This window comes from Aptenodytes patagonicus, chromosome Z (assembly GCF_965638725.1).
Source record: "Aptenodytes patagonicus chromosome Z, bAptPat1.pri.cur, whole genome shotgun sequence".
Classification (NCBI taxonomy): Eukaryota; Metazoa; Chordata; class Aves; order Sphenisciformes; family Spheniscidae; genus Aptenodytes; species Aptenodytes patagonicus.
Window position 1 is genome coordinate 56,953,762 of NC_134982.1, and position 17,713 is coordinate 56,971,474.

Below are 17,713 nucleotides of genomic sequence, written 5' to 3' on the forward strand. Positions count from 1 at the left end.
TTAAAAAGCCTTGTAATTTTTCCTACATAATTTTTGAACTTTTGCCTACAGTCCAGAAACCATTTCAGAGTTGCATAAAGTGTTCCTGTCCTTCCTCCAGTGACTGCTGGACCATGGCATGTTTCTGCACGCTTTACTGATCATGTGGTTATGGATTTTTTGGAGGTTGACCTTTAAAAGGATGTCTAATCTTGTATAATAATTTAACCATGGGAGATGCTTCTAATTAGATCTTTTTGCGAGCTGTTCCTGATTGCAGGTACTTAGCAATATTTATTCTTAAGAATTTTGTTTAATTTTTCATTTGTCTGACGATAGCCTGCGCATATTTTCAAGCAGGTGTGACATAAATGTTTCCTTTTCACTGCAGTTTCCTCTTCTGTTTTGCCATAGCTGCACAGTATAAATGTGGGGTTCAGTATATGTTGGAAGTGAGATATACTGAAGAGTATACGATGAGATCCTCTCTGCATACTCTCTGCCCATCCTCTCTGCCCATAATGTTAAGTGTCATGTTTAGATTTTTGCTGAGCTGAGTTTGAGCTGATGATTTGTGTGCAGCGGCCAGGTGTATCCAGATGCTCAGTTCCTGAAATGAGTCAAGTGGCTGTCGGTCTCATTGGCTAAACTGTTTGCACACCTTCTGGTAAAAAAAGGAAGATTTTGCTAACAGACGTTTCCAAATGACTGCCAGCTCAGTCAGCTGAAGGGGCCAGGACTAGTTGTGCTGTGTCCCTGGGGAAAGGCACATCCTTTTCCTGTGGGACTGACACCCTTCTGGCACTGTCAGACCATGTTGATTTTCCCCTTAGCATGTAGGTATGAAAGCAGTCATCTTCCGAATTGACTTAGGAGTGGAGGCACAGCATGCTCCACCAGCAATAGCTCCAACATTTTCTACCTGCTGGAGATTTCAGCGGGCAGGGGGATTGCTCTTTCAGGTGTTATGCAGCTGGGATGGGGCTAGCACATACTCTGCTCCATCTGTGATCAGCACCAGAAGAAAATGACTAAGAGAAACTTTAGAGGCAACTCTGGTTAATTCTGGATGGGGACAGACCCCACTTGGGGGGTCACAGTGGAAGGGCTGTCCTTGCCTTCCACAGGTTTCCTCCATCCAGTTTTTGAGCACACAGATGTTTTTGTAGGCCTACGTCCTTCCACAGCCTGTGCTGAACACCCACATAAATCTCAGAAAGAGAGTATTGCTAGGAGAGCTGACCACAAAGGATTTAAAGGAGAGGAGGCGAAGTAAAGTGGTGAATGAGGAGCCAATACCCATAGTGTTAAGTTTGACTTGTGCATTAGCAAATCAATGTCTTGAAAGTTTCAAAGTTCTTCACACTGCTGTAAATACTTTATGCAGCCTGTAATGCAACAGCAACTTCTTCCTTTTGATGCTCCAATTAATCTTGTTTTCTCCAAATTCATTTCTACATTTCGATTTTGTTTCTGTTCATGTCAAACAAACCAACAGACAGGTTTCAGTTCAGGTTTTCCACCTTCCCGCCCCAAAATTTCAACATGGATGAGTGGTTCTTTGTGGGGAGGAACATTAGCGGACAAATGAACCCCATAAACTGCCAATTGTGCCTGGGGTTGCCCAGAAATTTTCTCATCTACTTTGTGAAAAGGGGTGGCCTTTGTGAGAGGGAGATTGTTTGGGACTTTTGGGGAGGCAGTTGTTTTGAGAAATCCTGTTTTGGGTCTTTCTGTGTACTCACTAATTATTCTTTCCAGTGGTTGTATCCCCAAACTCAGATTACTCAGGTATCCTTGGTGGTGGTGGCAGTGACTAGCTTTGTGAACCCATGCAGGATGAGGTGGTTAGCAGTCACCTGTTGAGGTACCCTGCATTCCACAGTCTGGGAATTGCCGCCTTCTGACCACCATTTCCACTGAATTTCACCTGTCATGGCACTCCCTATTCCCCATGTTGTATCATTTGTTAATAAGGCATTCATGTGGGCAGCAGGTCCTTCTGGTTTTCTTGTTCAACATGGAGAATTGTTTTAATAGTGGGGAAATTTATGTGAATCCTGTGACTACAATGTTGTCTGATGTTAATTAAATTCTGCATCTTACACTAATGTGACAGACTTGCTTCTATACATATATGACTGAGCTCTCACTGGGAGTAGGGACAATTTGGCATGCTTTATTAGGAAGACCTCTGACCAGGCACCTAGAAGTGTGCTGGCAATGTCACTGGATGTGTGTTGTTATTCTTTCTCTTAAGGCTTCCACAGCCTCAAGAGGATGAGGAAGATTTTGAGGACTGTGAAGGCCTGCCATGGATAGATCCGCACTGGGCAATTTATTGGCTGATGCATGGTACACTTTTGTCTGTGAAGGGGAACTATTCTAATCAGAAAATGCTACAAAGCCAAGAAAACAGTGTAAGCCAGAAGAAAAAATGGGCCTCTCTATGATTAGGTTCAAGGGAAAGCAATCACTCATGTGCTTTGTATGTGAGCATCCCAGCTTTGTTGGAACAGTGTGAGGGGAAAGATGGAAAAATGCTGAGAGGGTGGAGAAGCAACTGAGACCAGAGGAGATGGAAGCAAGAGTTATAAAATATATGATAGTACATAGGATTTGAAAAGCTTACAAGATTTGACACACAGAAGAAGTCTCTGTGTTTTCTGATGATGGCAAATAAAGGAGTGTGCCAGAGAATACGAAATGTGAGAGGGAGAGGAGGAGATGGCTGCAGCACTTTTGAGCCCTCAGATTGAAAGGCTAAAGCTCTAAGGAAACTATAAAAGAAAGAAGTCAGTTCTACCAAAAAGAGGAAAAAAAGGAGTTACCCAAGAACTGGGTTTTCATCAGTAAGCCAGAGGAATAACCTCTGAAATTATACCAAAGGAGAATATCATTGCATTGCACATCTTTCCTTCCTTGCCTTTTTTTTCTCCATTTGTTTTTATTCTTCCCAACATGATCTTGGGGCACACCAATGTAGCTACACATGTATCACAGCTGAAGCCCAAAATTTAAGTTTTGCATGCCTCTCAGCCCAGTGACCTGGTGAACCTTCCAAGTCTGGCCATAAGGTGTAGTCTGAGACCCAGCCAAGTTAACAGTGAAGTCACAGCCTTTGCTTTTAGGTGATTCTCTCAGCTGCACTAGTCTCTGTTTGGTGACTTACTGCATGCCTTTTTTCAAGCAAAGATAGAGATTAGTGATGAAAATACTTACGCTGGAGAGCAAAGAAGAGAAAGAGACATATGTATGATGCAGCAAGCCGCGCTTACTCCCCTCATCTGACTTCAAGGCACACAAATGGAGACAAACATTTTTAACATGCAGTCCTGAAATTCAGCTCCTAAATCAAAGGTGGCTTCATGTAAAACAAAAAATCACTGGGTACTTGCAAGTCCCCTTGAAGTCCACAGGATTTATCCCTGTATAGCATTTCTGTGCATTGGATTGCTTTAATTTTAGTGCTCAAATAAAGATTCTGGAGTCTACCTTTATGCACTTAGGTATGTAAAATATGGACCTGCAGATTTTTATATCGACTTTATGAGCAGTTGTCCCTGAATCGCTTATTGGATATCAAGTATATTTATTTTACGCTGTCCCCACATTTTCAGTCTGTATGATCAGGTTTTTGTATTGACAGTGTCTAACAGGATCATCAAAGTTTATCAGGGATGCAGCCAGTTGGAGTCAGCTGAAGCATTGTGAACCAGAGGAGAGAGTATTTAATGCAATCAGGCGGTGTGTTTCTGCAGACACGATCATCAGTAAATAAATTAAGTGTTGACCTTTAAATTGTAATCTTTAGGTTAGACGCTTGCTCACACCCAGCTTCTCTTGTGAAACCTACATTTTGCTATCTTTGAACACAGTTCCCTGTCTCTGAGGAGGTCTAAGCTCAGAAACTGATATCTTGAGTGACTGCAGGAGGCTGGACAGCCTGGCATTATCTTGTTACACTGAATAAATGGGCACTCTCAGGCTTTCCCTCGTGGACATGATACTTCTAGACATGCTGGTTTGTCACTGCCATCCTTCTTCTGGCTCCACTGGAGATGCTTTTTACTTGTAGAGTGGAGGGGGGAGTAGTGAGACGTTCTCCATTTGCACAGTACTTCTTCCATATGACCATTTTCAGTGTCCTGTTGAAAATCCTGCCTTCCCAAGGTTATGTTGTGAGTTGGCCCATGATACTCTCATTGGAAGGGTTTACTGCGCTTCTGACAAGGAGAACAAAAAGAAGATTAACGCAAGCTCAGAGAGCAGCTTCATGGCTAGGAGTAAATATCCATGAACACTGGCATGACATACCATGTACTTGAAAGCATCACACTCCGAAAAAACAAATACTTTAGGTGGAGATCTATGAGCTGGTTGGGTGCACCATTACTTTGAAAGGACCAAGTGAGACTTCAGCACCGTCATACCTAAACCTATCAGGCTCACTGAGTTTAGACTCAAACGCTCCACAGCATGAGATGAGCAGTTCCTGGTCAGGGTAATCAGAGTTGCAGTTGGATTTGTGATTAGCTTTTGGGGGCGGGGGAGTAGTTACTTTGATTTATAGTGGCATTTGCTGGTTCCTCGCTGGTCCAGTGTTCAAAGAACATGGCTGTAGCGCTATATCCCTTCCTATTGCTCTGTTTCTTGGCTCCTGACCATGTTGCTAGCCGTTCCTGTGGCATTCCCCTTTCTTTTGGCCGTTACAACATACAAAATTTCTGCAAAAATTTCCTTTTAACATCACTAGGAAGAATGAGATTCTGTGGATCTTGGTTTTACATGTAGTGCTCAAGACAAATATCAGGTTTGCATTTTTCCTTTTGCTTTTCTACACAGACATAAGTGTTCAAATCATACCAAGACCCAGAAGCTGAAATGTATCTGACAGTATTTTCAAAAGAGTTCAGAACTGAGAAATTCCCGTTTAAGTAGCTAAATGATTTGTTTGGTTTTCCAATCTCTCAGCTTGTGTTCAGTTACTCTGGTATTTTGGAGAGCTGGTTGTGTGGGATTATCTCCTATCATTACCCGCAGTGTCTTATCGTGTAGGTAATCTGCATAGAGACTCAACATGCTGGAAGGAAATAGCCGGATTTTGAAAAGTGTTCAAAATCCAATGTTGCCTGAGAGAACAATAGGAGGATTAAAACCAACAGAAAACAACAGAACTTTTGGGGGGTTTTTTCAGTTGTCTAAGCAGGAGCAGTATCCATTTTAAAGTGTAGCTTATATGGTTTATACCAAAGTCTTTAGAAAATCTAGCCTGCTGATGATGAACCTGAGCTTGATTACAATCTCATATGCAAGGGGAGAAGGCTTTTTGGAAATAATATAATTTTTCTTGCATTACTGCCCTGCCTTGAGCATTATTATTACAAAAAGGCAAGTTTGAGGCCAAGGCAACGTGTGTTACTCTTGTGGCTTCTATTACCACTCACCAAGCTGTTGGTCACAATTTTGCACAGCAAACTGTGCACGTATGCCTACTGGCAAGCATGCCTAATACATTCCTGTGCTCCGACTCTTAAAAGGCTTTGTGCTTTCCTAGGAAAAGAAAAGAAAGGGGAAAAAAACCAACCACTCATGGAATTTCAGCTGAAAGCGTGTAGTTGTGTGATAATATTTTGCAGGTTTCCTGTTTAATTTGTTCAATGTGTTGAGCTTCCATGCAGATTAACTGTACAATCAAACACTGAGGGTGAGGAGATTGCTGTGCTTTGCCAAACTCACCAAAGTCCAGAGAGAAGTTATCTCCAGTCATACATTATCAGTGAGTCTTTTGCAGAGAGAATATGGAAATGCGTGTTCCTTATCTGCAATGACATTACGCAGGCCAGCAGACATACATTTCTGAAAAAATTGCTAACAAAATGACAGATGTTCAAGCCATCTTAATAAGCAGAGATCTAACACCTTGCATGCTTTTGCCTGTTAAACCCTTCCAACAGTGCAGGACTTTTGCTGACACAAGTGCTCCGCCGCTTTGTGAGGGCTCGTCACAGCGTGACAGCCCTCTCTCGCTGTTATCGCCCCTGTTGCTTTCTTAGAAAGTCTGTCAAACCAGGGGAGATCCATGGGTCACAGAGAGAGGTCTTGACTGGAGAGTGTGAAAAGCTTGGGGTTAAACATGGGTGCCTTTCTGTATGTCTAATTGACTCTTAAAATATGAGGCACTCCCAGGTTTCAGCACAAGGAATACAGATAAAGTGGATCCCACCGCACCTTTCATTCAAGCAGTGCCGCTTTCAGGGTGCTTCCATGCTTAGTTTCCACTGTTTCTCTTTGGGATTTGTCTGCTTTCTTTGCTACCTGGCCCTTGTCATTCTGTGACGGATGGCACGTGTAAGGGCTCTGCTGCTGCCGTACTGGAGCTGCTTGCAACGGCACTGCCCAAAATGTGACCCGCAGGAAATGCTGTGAGGCTCCCTTCCATCTTCACAATACATTTTGACTGAGTCATCCTGTCTGGGATGGCACCTCAGCCTCCATCCATGTGCGGGAGATGCAGAAACTGTTTTCCTTGCCCTTTCTCCCTCGTTCCTTGCCTGCAGCAGCAAGCCTCACCCAGAGCGGTGGTCAGAAGCCTCTCCGGTGGCAGGAGCGGTGCTGCATGACAGGCGCAGCAAGGAGCGGTGGAAAGGAGCCAAGCTGGCAGGACATGCCGTGGGGACAAAGGGGGAAGGGGTAGAGAGGTGAGGGGAGGGAGGTGTCAGGGGGAGCCATGTCTCATTATCATTATAAGCATTTTTGCCTCCTCTAAAAGCATTTTTGCTCCTCAGACAAGGTCCTGTCTTGCACTGGAGAAATTGGCACAGACTGTGATAAAAGTCAACTACCTCTTGCAACAGTGGAAGCTGTAGCTGATCTCGATCCAAGCACACAATGCTGTAGTTTTATCAGCACAAGCTTTCTCATACGCCTGGCAGGTCTGATTAACTTTTGCGAAACTGCAGCTGAAAGGAAACAAACATAGTGTAAATGAAAAGGAAAAAAAAAAAAAAAAAAAAAGAAGAAACAATCTCTTTTCTGTCATGTCTGTGAACAGCTTTTACTGCTTTCCCTGGAGAGCCTGCATGCTTGGACAGTGAGTTACTGTGAATTAGTGAGGGTCACTGCCATTGATTAAATCCTCTTTTATGTTTCCTGGTAACTCCTGAATTATGGCAAGAGTTGAGCATATTAATTTAACACTTTTTTTTTCATTGACAGTTCTGATGGAGGAAAAAATCTGCAAGTCATTTTGAGCAGATAATACTGAATTAAAATAAAATTCAGGAACAAAATAGCATCTCCCTTTTATTCCCAGTTTCACACTGCTATGTTGACAGGAAAATCAATAACAAGTTGAAGTCTTAAGCACAAAAATTTTGATCCTTGCAGTTGTGGTTATTCTCTTGATTCATGCAAGATATGGACTAGGACTATACGTGAAATGTGGTAAAATAAGGAATATTACCTTTTTATTTCACACCTCTGCAGCTCCTTTTCTTACATAGTGACAAAAGACTATAACCTTAACTCTTTAATGACAGAATGAAACTATAAGCACAAACCTCAGTAGTAAGGCTGTTAATTAATGCTAATTATTTTTGTTGGAAAATTTAAAGATTGGTATTTTTCAAAAATTCTTTCTCTCTTTTGGGTAAATGCCTGAATATTTACATGTGTGCTTATGTAAATGTATGTATATATACAAATACACACACACACTCATAAAAGTATATATATTTAAACATATTGGTTTCAGAATGGTGTGTGGGCATTTGTTTTTCAGAAAGCAAAAATTATTTTGGTAGCATTTTGGGAACGCATTGGAATTTCCAAAATTATCCTGGGGGGGTAGAAAATGGAAACCAACATATGAGAAGACGTTTTGGGGGAGATTTCTTTCTGGTCATGTAATCCTGGGCCTTACCTGATCCGCCCCAGTGCCACCCTGACACATGTGCCAACCCCATGTGTAAAACCCCCATGGACGCCCTCCCCAGAGAAGGTCTCCCTCTCAGATGTTTTGCTGATGTCTAGCCCAAGACTTCCTGCCAGGGACTTGTTTTCCGCACCAGCAGAGACGCATAGAAAAAGTTGTCACCTTCCTCTTAATCAGAAGTTTTTTAGTTATTGAAGGCTGCTCTGTCCCTATCTTGTCTTCTGCTGGTGATGCAGCAGGTGCCACCTCATTTGCTCTTTCACTGCAGACTTCATTTTCCCAACCACCATTGTTTATGCTGCTCTGCTCCAGGCTCAGTTTCCAGGAAAATCAGGCTTTCCGTGGGCTTTCCTGGGATCAGGAAGGTTGACTTCTGTGTGGGACAGGCCATGCTGCTGTCTGCAGCACGCAACTGCTTATTGGACATGTGTGTATCCAGTTCTTTATACACACCTCTCATAATTACAGCCGTGATGGTGCTGCTTGTTTTTTGTCCGATTGGAATAATAATTAAGGACAATTGATGTCAGCAAGTCTCCACAAACACACAAGCAACAGATATCAAAACATAATCAGGCGTGTTCCAGGTTGTTAAAACATACTCTTGTAGAGGACCATACTGGAGACCTGTTGGTGACCCGATGAACACTCCTAATCGGCATGTTATGGGTAATCATTTGGCCGTTTGTTTCCTTGGGCAATATTACAGCTGTTCAAGAAACAAAACACACTGCAGCTAGAGACACTGCACAGGAATACTGGCTCCCTGGAGGTACAGACCAACCAACAACGGGGCACAGCTCAGCAGGGAGGGACTCACAAGCTATCACCATCAGCTGACCAGCTGTAACTCCCCGTATTAGCCCTCCCCGGTTGTGTGGTAAAGGTGTTATCTTAAGCCTCAGGGGAAATACGGTTAAACTAGGAGTTTTATCTCAATAGTGGAGCATGGTAGAGGCTGGTTTACAGCTAACCCACGGGATCAAATGAAGCGTGGTGTCTCACAAAAGGGACTGCATCTTCTTGTGAAGCCTGTGCTCAAAGATAGGTACTGGTTGTGAAATATTAGAGGTCCTTAACTTAGAAAGCCCTAAATGGTTTGAGATTTACCCACAGAAGAAACTCTATTGCTACAACACAGTAGAAATTGAGATGCATCAGCTGGAGCCCTTCAGTGTGTGGGAGCCATTGACTGAGCATTTTCAATGCAGTGTCCCCTTCTGGGTCCAAAATACCCTTAATTGATATTGATTCTCTTGATGGGCTTCCAAGCCTGTTGTCTCTTGCCTCAGGGAAAGGATATGGCCAAGCTGAGGTTTGAGGTAGGTGTATAATGTGGGTTATAATGTTTGGCTGGAGCAAAAGCCTTTCCCTCAGATTAGGGAAGCTGTCGAGTTTATATTTATGCTTTTAGCTTCCTGTCACATCAGTTGCACCTGGAGCCTTTGGATAGCCACTGACTCATAGCAGTCGAAATAAATAAAGCAGCAAGACACCCTCCCTTTCCCTTTCTGTATTACCTACCAAGGCTGCCTGCTGTCTTGTGTCTAGGTGCACACGATCAATTAAGTGTTGTTAGTGCTTCATACTGTATTCTGAAGCAGCACTTTAGTTCTCGCTAAGGCTGTGTATGGCTTGCAGGTTGTAAAAGCCATGGAGGAGGACTCCAAAGGGCCAAACTAGGCTGTCATTAAATGTGCCCTTATGCACATAACACACAAATGATCCTTATTTTTCAGGTTTTGGTGTAGAAGTGTTGCTAGTCTGGTTGGGGTTTTGCTCTCTGTGGCTTGCCTAGCTCAACTTGAGTTAGTACTGTTTTCCCTTCTGAGGATGGCCTAATCACCAGCACATTCTTTTATTTCTTTAGCGGTGCCTCCCAAATTGAAGGAAATGAAAAACCAAGAGGCTGCTGTGGGTCAGAAGCTAGTGCTAAGGTGTGAAACCACTTCAGAGTACCCTGCGCTCAGATTCAAATGGTTAAAGAATGGAAAGGAAATAACCAAAAAAAACAGACCGGAAAATATCAAGATCCCAAAAAAACAAAAGTAAGTACAGAGATATTTCTCACAAATGGGGGTGGGAGGGATGGGGAGAGCTGTTCACCAGAACACAAGCATTGAGGTTGTTAATTGCAGTATCAGAAAGCTAAAAGCTGTGAGGAAGAAAATTTAAGGAAACAGACACTGACGTTATTTTTCTTGAACGTATGGATGAAGTGGTAGTAGGGTATAAATATTTCATAAATAATTTTCCCTTTTCAATTTCTATTTATTTTCTGATAGCAAAAGGCTATAATTTTAACTAGTAAATGTTGGAGACAGTCCATTTTTAAACTACTGACAAGAACAGAGGTACCTTATGCTTATTGTCTAAAATCCAAGAACATTTAAAATCATCAAAGTGATGTAGATTTGGAAATATTTTTGAGATTTGCTTTGCAAGCAATCTAGTCCTTAAGAAGGGCCGAATGCTGCCTGCATTAGCTTCGAATGTCTTATGCAAGCTTGCAGTAATCCTTTACCAGAGGCGTTCCCGCACATGCAGAACAAGGCACAGATCTAGCAGATGTCAGATCAGTAGCAAAGCCTGCAAATCTCATCCTCCTGGCGGGGAGAAAGTGTCCCCTACATGATGACCAGTGCCAAAAGATGGTCTGGTGCCTTGTTTCTGCGGGGAGGGAGAAGCTACACAATGTATTTTCTGTGTTGAGACAGGAGAAGGCTTTTGCTGTTTGGTCTCTATCTTGTTGTTTAGGTTAAAAAGGTTCAATTGTGGCCACTCATCCACCAAAGGAAGCTATGAAAATCTCTTTGAACACAGCTCTTCAACTCTCACTTCTTCACTTAGTAAGCAGGGCTGCTATCTGCTGCACTGAGCCATGCCTTCCTCCTGTACAAGGCGCAGAGGATGGGCTCTGCAAGACATCTTTCCTTCCAGGGTGTCAAGTGCCCCCATACTTTTTCTCAGGTCTCATCTCATTAGACAAAACAGAAGCCAAAATCTAACAGGCACTTGACCTTTCAGAGTTATTCAGGTTGAAAACCAGACATCCTGCCCTCCCTTGCAGTTGCTTGCCCCAGACTGGGGCACCAGGTGAAACAAGGAGAGGGGCAGAGCAGCATCACCGCAGCCCCCGTGCCACTGTTGAACAGACAGCAAGAAGGAACCTGTGATGTCTTGTTCCAGCATTTGCAAAATGGAGCTGTTCCAGGTGGCAGATAGCCTGGCAAATTGTCTGGACCTATTTGCAGGGCCATATGTCTCCATCAGAGTTGTATTTTCAGTCTATTCTGTAAAGAAAATGTTCAGGTCAGAGCCCGGCCCTCAGCTTACCCAGCAACACAGTGCTGCCTGTGCGGGGCAAGCAGTATTTTCTCTTACGTTTTGGCTGATGCTGGCTGACCAAACTCACTGGAGCCAGGATTTCACCTTCTGGGGCTGGGCTTTCTCAGTTGAGCATTGAATCAGTAACTACCTTCTGCCAGCTCCCTTCTTTCTTTTTTTTTTCCCCCCACAAAACTTTGACGAGCTGGCAGAAGGGAAACTAGCTAATAGCTATTGATTAGAGCATGCATGTGGAACATGTGAGACTATTTTTCAGGTTGATGTGCCAAAACATATTTAAAATTCCCCAAAAGATACATAATGAAAAAAATGAAAATTGGGCCTTTTTCTGGAAAATGGAAATCTGAGGTCTTATTACCCTACTGTAAGTGGGGAGAGTGCAGGCTTTGACCTGGATTTCACAGTTCTGTGTGCTACCCCAGCCACGAGGGTATCACTCATCATTGGAATTTCTCTCTTCTATTTTCTGTTTTAAAACAGAAATGTCAATGTGAAACAGAGAAGCCCTTCCAGTTAGAGATGTGAAAGCCACTAGATGTAGAGTATAAAAAGTGGAAAGACAAGGGATGTCTGCTGACATCTGAAGTATTTTCTGTTCCTTTCTACTTTGAGATTTTAGTTTGGGGACACATCAGTGCTTTCCCATTTCTTCTTTTGCCGTTTATGTGTGCTTCCAGGACTGAGTAGATGTGAACAGCTTAAGAGGAGGTAGATTTTATTTTGATAAAATGTGGGACAGGCACGTGTTCTAAAGCTAAAGGAAAATGGGGAAAAATGCAGTACAAATGAATGCATAAAAAGACATGCATATTACAGTAAACAAAGCCACATTAAAAAGATCCCATTGCAAATAAAAGGAATATCATTGATCAAGGAGTTTTTTCCCACTTATTTTCTGTGGTTTTTTCATGACAGCACATTGATAAATGTTTGTCATGTTCGTATGCTGCCATATAGTTACAACAAGCATTTTAGTGTGAATTTTTTACTATTACCAAGTGTGGGAAACATCAACTAGGAAGGCTAGAGTAGTTGTTGAGCTGTCTGGGATTAATGTCTGTTTTAAAGGTCAAATGGCTACATAAAAAGTAGACTATGTTTCTGAAGAACCATTAGCATGCAGGGTACCACAGTCTTATTGACCCCTTCAATCCGAACACTTGAGACTAACAATTTCTACATATTTATAAAAACCTCACAAAGTTTGTAAGTAGTGCCCAATGGCTAGAAGTGACTTTTGGTAATGTTGTATTTTGCAGGAAATCACCTTTCTCAGTGTGTGATGGTAGAATAAAACCTGTTCGTTGTTCGGAGAAAAATAAATGTTTCTGAATTCTGGCTATTTAGCTTTAGGTTTTTTAATAAATTGCAAAAATATCTGGCAGAATGATGAAGTGTCTAGCTCAGAAATTGAAAATGAAGACCTTAGCTTGGCACCTGGAGTAGGCATGGAAAAGATAATACTGCAGCTTGGTGTTTATGGGGTGCGTTTGACCAGTGTGAACACTACTGGTCCAAAGGATTTGCAGAAGTGGGGCAGATGCTGACTGTGTTTTCCTAGTTTTTTAAGAGTTTAGAAGACTCTGTGGCAATGCAGGCTTCCTCAAAGCTTAGCCTTCTGAAGACTGCCTTGCATGTAAAATGAACTTGTGGGATCACTCCTCTAAGCTCGCTAGGATGATATCAGGGTGGTTGATTCAGAGGGCGCAGAGCGCCGACATGCAATGACATGACAGTACAGCAGGCGAATCACACTAAATGACGGTGCCCCTTCTCTTTACACTGGAAAGTCAAGAGAAACTGTATGAGTTTAAATTTTAATGAAAGGCATTTAAAGCACTCACTTTTTACCTCAAATTTGTCATGGAGTAAGAGCATGCAGTCAGTGAGTTTCTGCTGCTCTTATGATTGCTGATGATTCATGATGCCACGATTGATTGATTTGTGTGTCCAAGTTCTAAGCTATTCCTTTGTGTCAATGGAGATACAGAAAAAAATCAGGCACCAGACAAGGGCTTTTCACCTGCTGGCTAACTTTCCCATGCCTGTCCACTTGTACTGGTAACATTTCATTTTCCGCCTCTGGTTTCAAACCCAGGTGAAGCCTGCACATTTTTGTTTGGGGTAGTGTGCTGTACAGAGTCAGACTCTCTTCATGTAATGAAGAGAGACTCCTTTATCGGGGTTGGGGTTTTTGGGTAGAGGGAAGGTGTTTTGCCACTTCACCTAGCTGATGGCTTTGGATGCAATAGTGTATGAGAAAACTTTGTGTGCAAGTGCCCTGTACCTTGGGATTCATCCAAGCTTAGCCTGGATATTTGCCTGCAGACAGGCAATTCTGGATGACAGATGGAGGCTGGAAGCAAAATGAATTCAAGCAGTCAGATAAGATGGGCTGGGACTGCATTCTGCGGATGTAATTCTTTCCCTTTCATGTATGAATACAAGCTCAGCAGTGTCATAGTGGTGATGAGCTAAAGATATAGCAGAAGCAAATCTTATAGGGAGAGGCAGTTTTTGGTGTAGCATGGTATAGATTGAGAAAAGGACAAGCATTTGAACACAAAATCTCTATCAGGGGCTTTAAGTGAGTACTGTTGGAGTACTGTATTGCTAGGGAGCTGCTTCATTTACAGCTATTAATGAGTCACCTTCTGCTCTGACTGTTTTGAATTCTGTCCTGATATGTCTCGATAATATTCTTAAGGCTATAAATATTCATATTATTTCTCCTGCTCTCAGAGAGAAAACTCCTTACAGAGTTTTTCTAAAAACAAGAGTAAATGTGGCTTGTTAGAAGTAGATTTGTAAGAAATATGGTTGCTTCACCTATTTTAATATAAACTTAAAATCATAAAAGGGAGACACAATTCCTCACCTTTTCCTGTAGGTATCATGTAAAACAAAGAGAATAAAAATAAATGTGCAGGGCGAAGAATTTCTTCTTCTAAAAGCCAAGAGTGCCACAGAGGTGGTTTGCATCAATATTACTTAATATCATAGGGAGAGGAAAAGAGACTGCAGCAGACATACAGTGGGTACCCAAACAAAAGTGATATAGCTGCAGCTGTGCTTCTTGTTTATCATTGAGTTAAAGTGAGTTCCTCAAAAAACTGAGCCTCTTTACATTGCCTTTTGAAACAGCCTCTGTCCATCTAGATGAATGTCTGCAAGCATGGCTGAAAGATAGCCTGTGGGATATAGGAAATATCATATGTCCACGCAAGCTGTTAGGTGGTGTAGGCTACTGCCAGATGTTGCTGGACAGGCCCTCAACAGGCTGTTGCAAAGGCAGGTGTGTAGATGGCTGGCAGGAAGATTAAAGAGCAGGCCATTTTTACTGTGGTATAAGTACAGCTGTTAGGTGCAAAATTCCCACCCAAAGAGACAGTAGCTTTCACCTTCTGGACACTTCTGTCAGTGTCTCAGCCACATTTTTCTCATATATATATTCATGGTTGCCACCAGCTAGAGTCCGTTCTTGTATGCCATCTGAAATACAGCCCAGTTAATTAATTCCGCATTGGGAACTGGGCTCCTAACATTGCCTGAGAAGGGAGCCCTAATAGTCAGCTATTCAGTTGTTTACCATTTGAGCAAACCTGAGCAAATTGCTAATCCGAGCTTGGCTGCTCCTCCTTCTTGCAAGCCCAGTGGCCTCAAGAAAGCAGCCCTCTTTCATGACATGAGGGGAAACTCTTGTAATGTGGGTTTCTACCAGTGGCGGGGTCCACCTAGCACACTGCTCTCATCCCATGAGGGCCACAGTGCTGACTGCTCAGCAGTAGGACCTTCGCGTAGAGGCAGGGAAGGCTGAGCTACCAATAAGCAGCTGTTTGATAGCAGATGGGGTAGTTTAGTGTGCTGAAGGGAGGAATGGCTCACAGGGATGCGTTGGAAAGTGGCATTGAACATTTTGGTTGCTCCAGAAGCCCCCCTGTTATGATAGTCTTGTTTCTGGTCTGAACCCAGCCCTACTCAATGGTTCCCAGAAGGGGTAACCAGTTGTGATTTCTGCATGGAGAGTTAGAAGGCATGGCTGTGCTGAAGCAAAGCAACTCCCCAAACTTTGCTTAGCTCAGCACTCATCGCTAGACATGCTGGTGACTATGAGCTTTTAGAGAGAAGAACCCCTGCCTCCTGGAGATCAGTCCTTCATGTTGGGGTAGGCCAACTTAGGGAAGCCAGTGCTCATGCACTCTACTAAGTGACTATTCTGTAGATAAATGAGCAGGCTTTGCTACAGGCAAAAACTTCCCCAAAGTACTTCTTTTAAGCAGAAACTAGGAACAGCAATAATGTGTGTATTTTCCCCAAGCTAGTCATTCTCTGCAGCCTGTGTAATGGGATTATTGCCATCACATGAGTTGGGGACCCTTTGAATGACACCAGAACATGTTCCTACCAAATTAATGGGTAGGCAGGAGTTCTGCATTTTAAAATCTAATCTTAAAACCTTGGAGACTGATTAAATTACGTCTCTGAGCCAGGAACAAAATGTAGCTTCATGCAAATTGTGCTCCTGCCCATAATTTTTTGTTAGCACTGGAGAATGATTTACTATTGGGGTTTCAGAGGTTGTTAAAGAGAGTGGTGTGTCCTAATCTCATGATTATTTAGTCAGATGTTGGAAACTACAGTACTTACCCAGAACTCTGCTACTGGCAATATGAACCTGTAGGAAAGGGTAATCTATTTTAATATTACACCCATCTCAGTGGCATCTGGACAGCCAACAATTCAGCTGAGAGAGGAAGGTTGTTTTTCAGATTTCCTTTAAGAATAAAGACTTCTCTCAAGCAGAAAAGCATAAACAAGTATCTTCGTTTGAGTTCATTAATATGCCTGTTTTCCAACAGCCTGTAAGAGAGATTTTTTTTTTTAATTCTCCTCCCTTCTTTCAAACCTGAATAGTGTTAATCTGTCAGTAAGAATGGAAGATAAGACTCTTTGTTGAGAGGAAAAACAAAAGTACAATAGTTGATGCAGTGACTGTTACTCCAGTACAGGACGTTTACATGTTTTTTCTGATTTCACAGGAAATACTCTGAGCTTCACATTTATAGAGCCACGTTGGCCGACGCTGGGGAATATGTATGCAGAGTGAGCAGCAAATTAGGGAACGACAGTACTAAAGCCAGTGTTATCATCACGGACACCAATGGTAAGGCTTGGCTCTTTATTTTACTGTCACATTCAGAAAGACCATGTATTAAAGCTGCCACCAGGACAAAAGGGTTTGGACGAGGGGAAAGCTTTGCAAGTGAAGTGGAATGGAAACACTGAAATCTATTAGGTGTGCTAAGAAAATTAATCAGGCCTGACTTGTCTGCTATGTAGTTGAGATGTTCGGTTTTCCTTACCCAGACAAATGGGATGCCTATGGATCTCAGGAGAGGTCAGCATTTTCTATGAGACACTTTCCAACACGAAGTCTAAGACACAGTCTAAATAGTCAAGATAAGGAAAAGATGAAGGGGAAGGGAATATTATTCTAATTCCCATAGTACACATGAGTAGCGGAGGCACTATAGGCCTGTGGGGAAGCTTTCATTTAACCTAAAACATGTCCTAGTCTGAACTTCTAAACCAGCACTCCTCTCTTTGTCTTTAAGTAATGCTTATATGGCTCTGATTGTCACCATTTTTACTTTCACAGAAGTTGATAGGTTTTTCTTTTAATTTCTAAAATAATAAAGACAAGGGCATGAATGTATTTGAAGGCATATTATTCAAAGGCATGAATGTAATTCAGGTACTGTGATTTAAACTTGTTTCTTGAGGAGCAGAGCTTCTTATGAGGCAGATAGCATTCAGACTTACCCAAATGATTTAAGATTATTATAGACTGCTGTTTTTGCAGGGTTTCTTTCAATTTCATTTACAGGAAGTTCGAATTGCTTCTAACGGAATTTCGTGGGTGTTTCAATTGTACACAAATGTTTTAGCAGTACTGTTTCTCCTTGCGAGTGCATTGGAGGCTGCAGTTCAGCTGAAATCTTGTTTAAGTGTGACATTGACTAATTCAGCTCCGATAATTCAAACTCCAGTGTCCAGCCAGTTGTGAAGTATCAAAGGAACATGTCCTCATTAGCAAACAAAGCAGAAGTTCTGTGCGTATCTGAGACGGGTTTAAAAATGTTGTTGCAATGGGAATTTAGCAGGGATGCTTTTCTGTTCCACACTGTGCTCTGAAACAGGAGATAGGCATTTAAATAAATAGAAAAACAAATGTAAACCTTTGCCAGTGGGATTTGTCTTTGGCTATCTGCTGTTTTGTGGTCACACAGCAATTGCTCGACTGTGTTCACTTTGTGTATTTGCTATTCTATTTCATCAACTAAAGAATCTCAAGTGCTAAGATTTCATACTAGCTGTATGGTATTATAATCACAATCAGATGTCAGGAGACTGATATAAAAGATCAAATGTTATTTACCAGAATGTTAC

General features: G+C 42.3%; 1 protein-coding gene across 9 annotated transcripts in view; it reads left to right on the forward strand.

Moving 5' to 3' along the window:
• The window catches only part of NRG1 (neuregulin 1), a 522,383-nt gene that overhangs the window by 358,121 nt on the left and 146,549 nt on the right, over nucleotides 1–17,713 (forward strand). For 8 of the 9 annotated variants that reach the window (XM_076361763.1, XM_076361764.1, XM_076361765.1 and 5 more), the window contains 2 exons: nucleotides 9,786–9,963; nucleotides 16,303–16,427. In XM_076361763.1, the coding sequence (XP_076217878.1) occupies nucleotides 9,786–9,963; nucleotides 16,303–16,427 (303 nt within the window). Of the gene's footprint in view, nucleotides 1–9,785; nucleotides 9,964–16,083; nucleotides 16,126–16,302; nucleotides 16,428–17,713 lie in introns of those variants that run through there. The other variant, XM_076361772.1, reaches the window with a different exon arrangement.